Source organism: Salvia miltiorrhiza, chromosome 7 (genome assembly GCF_028751815.1).
Source record: "Salvia miltiorrhiza cultivar Shanhuang (shh) chromosome 7, IMPLAD_Smil_shh, whole genome shotgun sequence".
Classification (NCBI taxonomy): domain Eukaryota; kingdom Viridiplantae; phylum Streptophyta; class Magnoliopsida; order Lamiales; family Lamiaceae; genus Salvia; species Salvia miltiorrhiza.
This window is the reverse complement of record NC_080393.1, coordinates 13,205,174-13,217,902: the sequence shown is the minus strand read 5'-3', so window position 1 is coordinate 13,217,902 and position 12,729 is coordinate 13,205,174. Positions and strand designations below refer to the sequence as shown.

General features: G+C 35.1%; 1 protein-coding gene and 1 long non-coding RNA gene across 10 annotated transcripts; both read right to left on the bottom strand.

Moving 5' to 3' along the window:
• Nucleotides 1-1,953: 1,953 nt before the first annotated feature.
• LOC130995301 (homeotic protein knotted-1-like) lies at nucleotides 1,954-7,157 on the bottom strand. Its single transcript, XM_057920540.1, has 5 exons — nucleotides 6,288-7,157; nucleotides 6,046-6,171; nucleotides 5,847-5,982; nucleotides 2,457-2,710; nucleotides 1,954-2,377 (listed from the first exon to the last, which is right to left on the bottom strand). The coding sequence occupies exons 1-5, from the start codon at nucleotides 6,633-6,635 to the stop codon at nucleotides 2,174-2,176; spliced, it is 1,068 nt and encodes a 355-aa protein (XP_057776523.1). The 5' UTR covers nucleotides 6,636-7,157; the 3' UTR covers nucleotides 1,954-2,173.
• A 581-nt stretch (nucleotides 7,158-7,738) lies between these two features.
• LOC130995302 (uncharacterized) lies at nucleotides 7,739-10,466 on the bottom strand. 9 transcript variants are annotated; one of them, XR_009092117.1, is made up of 7 exons: nucleotides 9,531-10,446; nucleotides 9,385-9,457; nucleotides 9,192-9,231; nucleotides 8,906-9,008; nucleotides 8,645-8,789; nucleotides 8,230-8,320; nucleotides 7,739-8,067 (listed from the first exon to the last, which is right to left on the bottom strand). It is a non-coding gene; the product is annotated as an uncharacterized LOC130995302 (long non-coding RNA). The 9 variants fall into 9 exon arrangements; XR_009092115.1 differs by having other exon boundaries at nucleotides 8,906-9,231; nucleotides 9,385-9,934; nucleotides 10,002-10,466; XR_009092111.1 differs by having other exon boundaries at nucleotides 8,906-9,231; nucleotides 9,385-9,919; nucleotides 10,002-10,464.
• Nucleotides 10,467-12,729: the final 2,263 nt, after the last annotated feature.

Sequence of the window (12,729 nt, the reverse complement as noted above, 5' to 3'; positions counted from 1 at the left end):
CTAGCTAGTTTACTCTTGGAATTATGTTCGGATCAATGCTTCCGTTTGATGAACCATTTTTTTAAGGGGCTCTTCTCTTTGATGAAAAATGGTAGAATTGCATAAAACATATACTCTTTATCATTTTTTTCACTCTTTTCATATGTTATGTAAAGTGGATTATTTTTTCAAGCATGATGAAATTACTTTTGGGGCAGTTTATTTCTCCTTAATTTCACTCTAATTCAAAATAATATATATTATCATGACATATTAATGTGATAATACTTTTTTATGCCTTTTCATCTTAAAGAACATGCATGAAAAGAAAAGAAAAAAAGTGAGTACCATTAAAATATGATAATTTTTTTTATCTTTGTTTATCTCACGTTTTCTTATGATAAATTTGCAACTAAATAGAATCCATTGATAATAATGTTGTTATTATCATATGCAACACTTTTCGTGTACTTAGCTTTTCAAGTTGTATTATATATATGGGCCTCAAAAGAGGGGGGGAAAGAGAGATAGGTAGAGAGTTTTATCATTGTTAGAGTTTCAGAATTCCGCTATTAATAACATTTATCATTTCTTAAATTGCAAAAGAAGTGAGATTATTTAATAATTTTGTATCTAATTAAAATTCTTCAAATTTGTGATTAAATTTATCTATTTTTACATATGTATATATTTATCATTAATACTTTTTATGCTAGTACTATTGTTATATGAAATCTTAAATTATTCTGGTATAAAAAATATTCCAAGGCCTCGTTATAACATTCGATATTATTTGCATGATTTATATTTCATATCTGAAGATGTTATGTTTTATATCTGTCCTTTATATCTTCATCACAAAAAGTAAACGAGACCCAAAGAGACAGTTGAGACGTCCGGTGATGATGACTGAATCAAATTAATTAAATACTACAAGGCCATAACTTTGCTAAGGAATATGAATTAATTGTTTCCAGTTGAATAACGAGAAATCAGAACAAAATCAGTTGTCTGCTCTACAATTGACAATAACAATTTCAATTCAACAATTCATATGAGTTCAAAATTTTTGTAGGCCACTAATTTAGGGCGTTTTGCAAAATTAGGTAACATATTTTTTTCGGGCTTGCAAATTTCAAGCCCAAATGTGACTCATTTATGCCGAAATTAATAATAAATGGCTAAATTTGAAAGCCCGAAAAAATATGGCCTAATTTTGCAAAGTGCCCTAACTTAGGGCCTACAAAAAAATTTGAACTCAATTAAATTAGTGGCTAACATTTGATTTTCACTATCAATTTCATATATTTCGCACCATTAACACATTTGAGAATGTATATAATGAGAATAAGTGTAAATAAAAAAAAATTGAAAAAAATTCAAATAGTGAGATTTTAGATTGTCATGTAGAAGAGAAAATTAATATTTTACTATTATAGTATAAGATGTCTTTTTATAAATATATATATAAATAATTATTGTTATCTTGAGGAACATATATATTTCTACAATTTAATTTCGACCCTCCCATGTGTCGTCGAGCAAAGGCAATTATTTGTATATTTTAATGCATTTTTAAAATGTTTTTTAATTCATTTTTTATTTGTGATTTTTTAATTATGATTATTTTATGATTTATTTTTACATGTGTATAAATATACCAAATAAAAGAATGAAATAAAATTCCACATCAACGTTCGGACTCCAACTGTGAAGTCACTCACGTCTCACGTGCAAAATAGCTCGATCGAGCCCAAGTGTGGCTCATTTACGCCAAAATTAATAATAAATTGCCCAAATTTACAAGCCCGAAAAAATATGGCCTAATTTTGCAAAGCGCTCTAAGTTAGTAGACTACAAAAATTTTGAACTTCAATTCATATTCCATGCACTGATTCATGATCGCTTACAACATCATATATATATATATATATATATATATATATATATAATAGTATTACTAAAAATTCGAAATGAAGACAGACAAGTAACAATACATTTTTGAAGATGAAAAGCAAATTAACTTAATCATATGCAGGAGCAAAACCAAGTGCGTTGTTGCTCACAATCAATAGCTTACGGAATCAACACATATAAGTCATGCTATATATATATATATATAAGCTTGAGCTACGAAAGTATTAGCGAGGGCCGGGAGGGTATGAAGCTAACCCAAAACGAGGTCGTATATGCATCAGGGGCCGAGCCTGTAGGGAGCGTCGGGCATATAATGGCCGTCCATGTAGAGGGCTGCGTTTTGTGGATGAAGCCCATCCATCACCATAAACTGCATATCTTCCGAAGGCTTCCAATGCCGTTTTCGTTGGTTTATGAACCAATTGTTTATCTGTTTTTGGTCCAAACCGGTGGAATCTGCCAACGCCACCTTCTCCGATTCCTGCAACAAACATGGAATATTTGATGTATAATATATAGCTAGCCTTAATTTGATTGCATATATAGACGACGTGACGTACCGATGGATATGGCCACTTGTAATGTAGCTCCCACCAGCTGAGTAGTTTTTGGCGGGCCTCTTTAGGTAGTTTCCCTTTCTTCTTTTTCTTGGAGAGTTCTTGCTTCAGACTACTCAGGTATCCGCTATACTTTTTCAGTAGGTGGTTTTTCAGCTCTCGGTCTTCTGCTCGTGGATCGATCTCCGCCACTCCCGTCTCTCCCCCGCTGTTATCTTGCTCCTCTTCCGACGAACCAATGCCCTCGCTCTTCTCCTCTTTCAAACAGAGTAACTCAATTTTAAGTTCAACTAATGCACAAACTTTCAATTATTTCTTTTCCAAATTTACATCTCTTGCAATTTAATCATCCTGTTAAATCAGAGTTGACACCACATAGAGTACAAATGTATAGTCCCGAATGACGTGCAATTTAAGAACTAAGTGATAAACGATATCTTTCTTATCTTTAGAACTCAAAGCAAATTACGTGCTAACTTACTGACTGATCGATGGTTACGTTTAAAGATAAGAACGACATCATTTAACTCTTAATTTCTAAATTACATAGTCTTAGACTACACACGGACGTTCTAAATAGCCACGTCAATGCCACATAAGTTTTAATTTGACAGGATGATTAAATCAGGAGAAAATTGCAACAAAGTAGTATATTTGGAGAAAAAGTTGCAAGTTCATATGCATATCTATTCTAAATCACTAGATGAAAGACCCATTTGTGGTGTACTACGTGGAGATCCTAGCATATATATATATATATAGTTAAAGAGTTCGAATCCCTAGCTCCCTCCCCTTACACTTCAGTTTCCCTTCCACACAAAAAAATGATGATATTTTATTACATGTCAAATGCAATGAAAAACAAACTTGTTGATTCGGTTATCAAAAACAGAAGAATAGATTAGTTTACTTAATTATTTTGAATATTCGACTATTTTTACTTTGGTAAATGAAGACTAAATCGAACAATGTGTTTAACAAATAACTTGATGATAATACAATATTTGTATCTAAAAGTTTGTATTGCATAAAATAGGCGATAAATTCAAGGAATTTTACAAAGCCAAGTACCAACTATTAAGAAAAGACAAAAGAGCCCTAAGAAGAAAAAAGAAACTGATAAGAAAGGTCAAAGAAGAATAGTTGATGGCACAAATGAGAAAATGATGGAAGCTACAAAGGCTATGATGTGTAATTAAATCATTCAATTCTCTAATTCTATCCTTTTAATTTGCTCTTCATTAATAGAAATATATGAGGGCTATGAATTTGTAGACCCTAAGCAACACTTCATATTTGTCAAGGAGAACTTCTGCAGCATGGTGGCTAGCCGCAACTTCCAACACAGAATATCCATCCACATGTAAATTTAAACATGCATAAACCCTTTATGTAGTATTTAATTATCAATCATCCAAATAATTTTAGATTTATCAAAAATTTCACATTCAAGGACCCGGAGCCATATATCATATACAACATAAAAATATATTTTAAGATTGAAATCCTAATCTAGACGTCCAAATATATTTCGAATTAGTTTGATATATAGCAATGGAGTTGCTATAGAATTGCATGTTAAGGTGTACGTGCAATTCTTACTAGGTGGATGAATATCCATGATATTCATCCACGTACCTAGTAAGAATTGCACGTACACCTTAACATGCAATTCTATAGCAACTCCATTGCTATCTAAAATATCTAAGCAAGAATCTTCACTGGAGTACTGTAACAAAGCCTAGAATGAAGAACATCGAATCAAAATTTAAACTCAATGTAAATAATTAATTGCATCCAAGAACATGGTTTTTAAACTACAAAAATTTCCAACATTACTCCTTATTTTTTATATAACATTACACTCCCACATCGAAACTTATAAAATTATAGATTTTAAGTATCACAGTTTTCATGGGAATAGGCTAGTGGTGGAGTGTCGTGTATTTTTTTTATTTTTATTTTTTTGATAAAATATTTCAGGTTTGAATTTCACCAATGTCTTTATATATAACATATATGGGGATTTACTAGTGCACACATAAAAAGGAAATAACGTATCATAGGTATGAGATAGAAAGGGAGAAAGGTGACTCGTAAAAGAAAGTATGATATTTTGAGATAGAAAGATAGAAATTAATGTGACTGGTATGTCATAAAACAATGTGGGTTAGTACCAAAGAAAGAGGTAACTCTAGTTATAGAATATCGAAGTGTTAGTTCAATCTACAGTTGTGGCCAGTCTTTCTATATATTAATGCATCTGATGAAAGAGATTCAGAAAAGACAAGAAAATGATGACACCACTCAAAACAATAAGATAGAAATGGCATATATTATTTCAGCTCGGAAATATTAGAAAATAACAATACCACCAAATATATGAAAGCCCCATAATAGGTCAAGGAAAAGTATAGAAAATACATTCATGCACCGAGCTCAAATACGAAAATAAAACATACCTAATAATCTCCAAATCAACGAAGAAAATTACCACACAGGAAAAATATATTTCCGAGAAAAGAAAAGGAAAAAAAAAGGCAGCATGGTAGTAGAATTAAAGAAAGAAATAAAAAATGATTATAAGCGGAAACCTGAAAATATGGTGCAGGTACAGGCTACATGGGGCAGCTCACAGATTTGAACAGCATCCTATGTTTCTCATTTTTCCAAAGCCTAAAAGCTAAATTGCAAACTGTTCTCTCCACGCAAAACTAAAGATATGACAAATTTAATGGTTGGGTGTCATCCATGCCCCCCACCCCCATGAACGTACTGTTATATATACATAAATATTCTAGAGAGAGAGAGAGAGAGAGCTTATGGAGAAGGGAATGTGTTGGAGAATTAAGTACTTATGATATGGGTGAGCAAGAAGCCATAAAAAAGGAAAAAGGTAATAAAATAGTGTGATTAGAGCGAGAAACGTGTGATTTGATGATTGTTTAAGGGAGATTTAATTTGTTGAGTTGATATTATATTAAGTATATCTATAATGGAACCAAATCATATCTTTTACTATTCTCTCGTGATTAGGGTTTATTTTAATGGGGGTGGTCATGACAGAGAGTTGGAAAATGTTAGTATCAGTCAAACTTCTGTTCACTCGGAAATAGCACCACCACTATTCAACTTCATCCAAGAAGAAGAAGAAGAAGAAGAAGAAGTTGCAGGCAATCAAGAATTCAACAAGCCTAGCTACTGCTTAAACAGTCAAACCACCCAAAATGGGGGTCGACAGTTTCAACTACCAGTTTGCACTGCACACCCAAATCCCACTACGAATTTAGACTCAAATCAACAACTATTCTTCTAGCTCACCATCGCCAATGTCCATTAATGGAAAGATCTATATATCTGTGTAAGAGAAAGAGAGAGGTAGCATATATATACCGGAGTTGAAGATCCGGAGGGGAGCGTTGGTAAGGAGGTTGAGTTGCGATTCGATCCGTCGCATGAAATCCATGGCTTCTTGTAAGGGGCGTGTTAGCTCTTCTCGATACTTGACCAACATATCGTAGTAAGCTTCCTGCATTTTTTTCACATCATCATAAACTTCACATCCAAATCACACCACACAAATTAATACTACCATGAACTGGTCGAGTTCTGGATCCTTGGAATACTCATCTCTGCTGGCCCCCGTCGCTACCTGCCGTGCCTCAAACTCCTCCCGCACCGCCGTCAGCCGCGCCACCACCTCCGCCGGCGCCCCTACCTTTTAGAGACAAGAATTGTAGTAGTGCCGTTCGTCACGTATTCTATTGTATACAATGAAAATTGAATGATATATATATATATATATATTGTTCAAATGAAAAAAAGGGGGGCAACCTTTTGACAATCCATGTAAGCTTCCAAAAGGATGGAGTATTGCGGGTGGGCAATAATCTTAGCTTTGATTGCGTCGACTTGGATGGGATTAGTCTGAGTTTGATGGTGGTGGTGATCATGGAGATTTTCATGGGAGGGATACTGAAACCTGGGAGCGTGGTTCTGCGAAGTTCCGGCCTCGGTCTTCACCACCGCGCCGTGCTCGTAGCAATCGCCCGACTGGAGATGGAAGCTGCCGCCGCGTGCGTATATGGAGGAGCTGCCCGCCAGAACCGGACCGCCGCGGTACACGAACGCGCCGCCTCTCGAATTCGCATCCTCGCTCAGCTGGAGATTGTATTCTTCCATATCTTGATTACTAAATTAAGCCAAATTCAAAACCCTCTTTTCTTCTTCTTCTTCTTCTTCTTCTTCTTGGGAATTATTCAAGACACCGCCGCAGGAAAATGAAACCCTAGAGAGTTAGCAAGAAATAAGGTTATCTACAGCTGTAGGAAAATTCCGTACCCCCAAAACAAGCGACGATCTCTCTTTTTTTCACTTCGAAAAATCAAGATTAATCGGAGGTATTATTGGGTTTTTTTTTTTTTTGGGTTTAAGTTAGATCGAAGCTGGAAGTGTGGATTATGAGCATGTTTAAACAAGTGATGATAAGAAAAGAAGTCGGAATAGGGATAAAAGGCGGGTTATGACGACGTCGCAGCGGCGGCGGGATTATCAGCAACGGCGGTGTGTGGCTGGTTGGGTGGGTGACGAGACGTTCTTTCTTAAAGAATAAATATAGAATTATATATAAAACTCGAAAAATATTGTTGGAAAGCAAAGTAGACCACTAGTTGACAAGTAAACCAGTTACTAGTTTTTGCTGCTTTTTTTCACCTCTATCCTTTCACTACAACAAAAAATGGATTTCCAGACACCAAAAAGTGCCCCAATATATGCTTTATTGGGGCACTTTTTATTTTCGGGGCACTTAGTACATGTGCCTCCAGGTATCGTGTCCCAATAGGGTTGGGGACACTTTTTATGTGCCTCGATATCAATAGATTACAAGACAATTTTTTATGCCCCGAAATTGATATCTAGAGGCACATAAAAGTGCCCTATAAAATATTTCGAATCCTATTGTTAAGTTTATAGGGATATTTATTTGTGCCTTCAAAAGAAATATTGGGGCACTTATTTGTATATTGGGGCACTTATTTGTGTCCTTTACTTAAATATTGGGACAAAAAATATGTATCTTAAAGTTCGTTTTATGTCCCCAAATTAATGTTATGGGGCACTTATTTGTGCCTTCAAAATTTATTTTATGTCCCCAAATTAATATTATGGGGCACTTATTTGTGTCTTTTGCTTAAATATCGGGACATAAAACATGTACGCTCAAAATTCATTTTATGTCTCGAGATTAATATTATGGGACACTTATGTGTGTCTTAAAATGAACATATGGAACACTTATTCTAACATTCAAAATAAATTAAAGGTTACAATGAAAATACTGAAACAAGTACACAGTTGATGTAACGAGAAAACAAAGCATCCAGAAACGAAGAATATGTCGCATACAAAACCACTCCTCTATTCCAACAAGTGAATAAATCAACCAACCAACGTGTACATAAGAGAAATAATGTCACTCTACGAGAGGCTGATACAATTTCTGGTATTTGGCTTCAAGTGCTGCTTTCTCCTCAAAAAAATTTGCCTTCTGGTATTTGTCTTCAAGTGCTGCTCTCTCCTCAAATTTTTTTGCCTCCAACTCATCACGTTGAGTCTGTAAACACAAGCAGACTTTCAACCATTAAAGCCCATGCCTTTCATGTAGACTCAATAAACAGTTTCCCAAGTGCACATGTGTGTACTTGTGATATAATTAAATAAACCTAATCAATCACATTTCTACATCTAGATTCATGGATTACAGAAGCAAACATACCTGAAAGATTCAGAGGACATGATAAAGTTGAGAGCAACAGTATATCATCAGGATGAAGAGATGCTTTTTGGGCGTTAACAAGACTAATGACCTGCATTGCATTTCAATCTATGATGGCAGTATTTCTGTAACGTTACAGCCAAAAGAATACACAACTTATATTGCACGTCTTCACTGCCTAGGGAAAAAAAACACTACTTATAAAAGACTACGAAGTTATGCCACAGGTCTTGTCTTAGGACAAGTAATTGAACAAATAGAGACAACATACTGAAGCCTGATATCTGTTAGGTAATATGCAAGTGAGGTTCAGGGAAACAAATCATCAACACCATCATCTAAAATATCCCATATGCAGTTGCCCTATTTTGTGCAACAAGACCACCCTAAAGAAAGGCAAAGATATAACAGTTACCTTGTGTTTGCACATCAATGATTCAATAGTGCAAATAAGACTCCTGAGCCAACAACATTTTGTAAGATGGAAGCCACAGCTTGACAAGTAGCATAAGCAAGGGAAAGACACGAGTAGGCATGAAAAGTGGCAGAATTAGTATCATCTGCATGCACAAATTAATATATGAGAAAGGGACCCTCATAGAAGTAATTGACTAACATTGGAAATTCATTTCGTTCAAGAAACATCAAGAGTTTCTGTGTATATGGGGCAAGGTACCTGACCATACAGTAACTCCAGCTGACCCTTCAATGATTCATAAGGTTCTTCTGTGCAACTTATGCAGACCAAGTAAATTTGGTCATTTCACAAGAAAAACAACCTGATATATAAAATCTCCCATCAGTTGATATGAATTTATGAAAGAAGAGATTCAATCTACATTACCAGCTTATTCCTCTAGTTCAGATAAGCTATCAAACTGCGTTTCTAAAATGTTTCTTGGAAGACACAATAAATAAATCAATGCAACTTCATGAAGTCCTCTTCTAAGGGAGACATTAACCTGGTGTTTACCAGCTCTAACCAAATTGACCCGATCTCCCCTGAAAAGTATTCAACAAATAAAGATATCAAATCAAGGAGCTGCTAAACAATAATACAAACAAGAAAACACTGCCATAAGTAATTTAAAATACCAAAAACATAATAAGCTACTGAAAATCGAAAATTAAGAAATAATTTATATGGATATATACCTAGAATTGCATAGCAATGAGATGAATCTTGTTTAGAATTTTGATTCCCTTGTTCACCTACTTCAATAAAAATCTAGGATTCTTCGATTAGGGCGAGAAGAGTTTAGCTAAGGGCTGTAGATTAACATTCTACTTAGAGAGCTTACCTGTTTGTGAGAGACTCCCCTTGAGCTTGTGAGAACCGCAAATGGGTGACGCTGTCCTGCTCCAACGTCCAGCCACAGATGACCGGAGGAAGAGGAACGGCGTTTAACCGGAGGATGTCGCCCATGGCAACGGTGGTGACTCCCTTGGAAGTGAGGCGGTGGAGCGACTGCGATGTCGGAGCCGGTGTGTGGCAAATAGCGACGCAACTTCAGGAGACGGCGCTGGCAATAGCGGGCTGCTCCGCTCCGTCCAGCAGTGGGAGAAGTCGACGGCGGGTGGAGGCTAGGGATGGAAATCGCGAATCCAGGCGAAGAGATATGCAGCCAGCATCTTTCTTTTGGGAGAGACTAGGGCTCGTCGGAATCCCCAGTGAAGGCGGTGGAATTTTCTGATGAAAAAAAAGCTAGGGCTTGAATTAGTTGTTGGAGAAAAGTGAATCAGAGAGGGGACTACCAGTAGGCGGCACATACTGAAACGAGAGAAAACAGAGAGGCAAGAGCGTGGGCCCAAAGTCGCCGGAGGAGAAGGGAGTAGCAACCGTTCACCGGAACTTGTCTCGGCAGCGGCGGCGCGACTCTCTGAGAGTAAGAGCTAGGTCTCGACCTTGTGCGTGAGCATTCAACCCAAATCAGAAAATTAAAAGGAAAATTTGGAAGATAAAGTGAGAACGAGAGAGAGAGAGAGAGAGTGAGACGGCTGATACAGGGAGAAGGACGGGGAAACGATCCCTTGCCGGAACTGGGAGTATCGAAATTGAGAAGAGTTTGAGTGAATTCACGAAAGAGAAGAATGAATGATAGGAAAATTGGAAGTGTTTGAGTAAAATTGGGTTAAGGGAGGAAGAAAATCCATCAAAATAGGCACGTCCTCCAAAAAGATTTTAATTAATTAGGGAAATTGAAATATTATATGTCCCTATATATAATTACTATTTAACAATTGCCTCAAAAAATAATTTAGAGACACTTAATAAAAAATGCTTCTAAATAAGTGTCTCAATATATGTTTTTTGTTGTAGTGTTTTATGTTATTCTTTTCCTTTTATTTTCTTCCCCCACTAACTTTCACGAGGCTATTTAATTTAATTTAATTTAATTTAATTTAATTTCTATGTTCTTGTTTGCTTTATTAATTCTCTTAGGCCCAATAGCTGATAAAATATCCCCCCCTAAAAAAGTATATATAATGATAGAAGAGTTTCATAGTTGAAGAAATGTATGTACAAGAAAGCATTTGACTAATTGCCCATCACAATTTCCTTCGACGACGGTAAAGGAAAAAAGTGATAATAATTCACAGGGTGACATAAGTTCATTTCCTGAAAAACTTAAATATGAATCCTACCATAATGTTATAGATCTAGCTTGTCCCATAAGAGTTTACTAGCCTATATAAGGTTCATTTTGCAAATTACCTTTTCATAAAAATGAAATTAGAAAGCCGCTTCTCATAATAATAGATTTTGTAGTTATGCCCAGCTGACTGTATATAAAAATATTTGTTTTATATCATAGCCAATTATTTGTTATTTTGGTACCTCTTATAAAACCATTTACTTTTCACTTTGGATACTACCCCATCATAAATCACTTATTTTTTTTGTTTCTATTTTAATTCTCAACTTGTTCACGAAAAATTAAATCACTCATGGCCCACCACTCAACTCACAACAAAGTGAGACTATCTCTTCACTCACAACACACTCACCTAATAATTATTAAAATTCGTGCTACCAAAAATGTTACTATGTATGACAAAGTTGATGCATCTTATGTTGTATGTAAAAGAAGTGTTTAATTTATAATTATGCTGATAAGCAATGGATTCCTCAATCAATCTAGTATATAAAAGAAGTGTTTCAAAACTTATAATAGTACTCCCTCCGTCCCGCGAGTCTTGACACGTTTGGGTTCGACACGGGAATTAAGGAATTGTAGATTAGTGTTTTAAGTGTGTAATTAATAAAGTATAAAATTGATAAAGTAGGAGAGAGAAGATAATAAAAGTGATAAAGTAGGAGAGAGAATATAATAAAGGTGATAAAGTAGGAGAGAGAATGTAATAATTATTATCAAAAAATGAAACGTGTCAAGATTCGTGGGACGGCCCAAAAAGGAAAACATGTCAAGATTCGTGGGACGAAGGGGGTACAAATTTATGTTCTTACTTAATGCCATGTTTCGATATTGGTATTTGTTATAATTTGTTACCACCCATGCATATGTGTCCATAACCAATCTGGAACTACCGAAAGAGAACGTTCTACTGAATTGAAATATGTTCACTAAACTTTGCCTCGCGCTATCCTATCTTTCTCCTTTTTTTTATGACGTAGGTAATTCAAAGTTCGAGTAAACTTTCGTTTATGCATAATAACTTGTACAGTAAATTATACATGAGAGATAAATTATATTCGAAACATTATGTGACAAGTTCGACTTAAAAGACACTAATGAGATTCGAATTTGAGAAATTTGACTTCAAGAATACTAGTTCCACCACTTATCATCCCAAACAGATAAATTGTCCAATCCTTAATAACACAACCGGGTCCATTTAGAGCATATCCCTTAAAACCGGCTTTGTGATTATTTGAAATGCAGGCACTAATATGTGTATGCATATATACTATGCCCTACTACCCTCACATAATTATTTGGTCTCATTTTTTTCTTGACTGATGGTGATCTTTGTGGCTTGTGAGAAATATGTTGCTAATTAGTTGTTTTATGTGATCATTGGAATCTCTTAATTTCTTTAGAAATTTGCTCTAGCTTTTAGTTATTGTCTTAAAAAAGTTATCATGATAATATATGATAAGGTTTATTTTGTAAGGTCACATTTGAAGTTTAGTTAATTTGAGAAATTCTAGTCAATTAAGACATGTTATCTGTATATTTAAAAGTTGATAAGTCGCATATTATAACCAAATTCGCAAATTGCCTATGTTGATTAGGCTTTATAAATTGACAACTTTAAGGGGAAAATGATCAGATGTGCAATTCGCATAAGTGTTTGCATTTTTATAGTAACACATAGACTTTACTTTCTATTGTTTTGGCTTATAGGAATTTGCATATTTTGTTTTCGGAAAAATGAAGTTATATATGTTTTTTTTCGTTTCTAATATCATCATAACTGATGCTAGCTATATTATATTAAGGGACATTTGCAAAAATGCCCACATCCTTATAAAAA

What these genes read in the sequence shown, in the direction of transcription:
- LOC130995301 (XM_057920540.1), bottom strand. Translation starts at nt 6,635, where the DNA reads ATGGAAGAATACAATCTCCAGCTGAGCGAGGATGCGAATTCGAGAGGC. An exon ending in CTTACATGGATTGTCAAAAG is followed by an intron (nt 6,172 to 6,287) that starts GTTGCCCCCCTT and finishes TGTCTCTAAAAG; the next exon opens with GTAGGGGCGCCGGCGGAGGT. An exon ending in ACAAGTGGCCATATCCATCG is followed by an intron (nt 2,378 to 2,456) that starts GTACGTCACGTC and finishes TGTTTGTTGCAG; the next exon opens with GAATCGGAGAAGGTGGCGTT.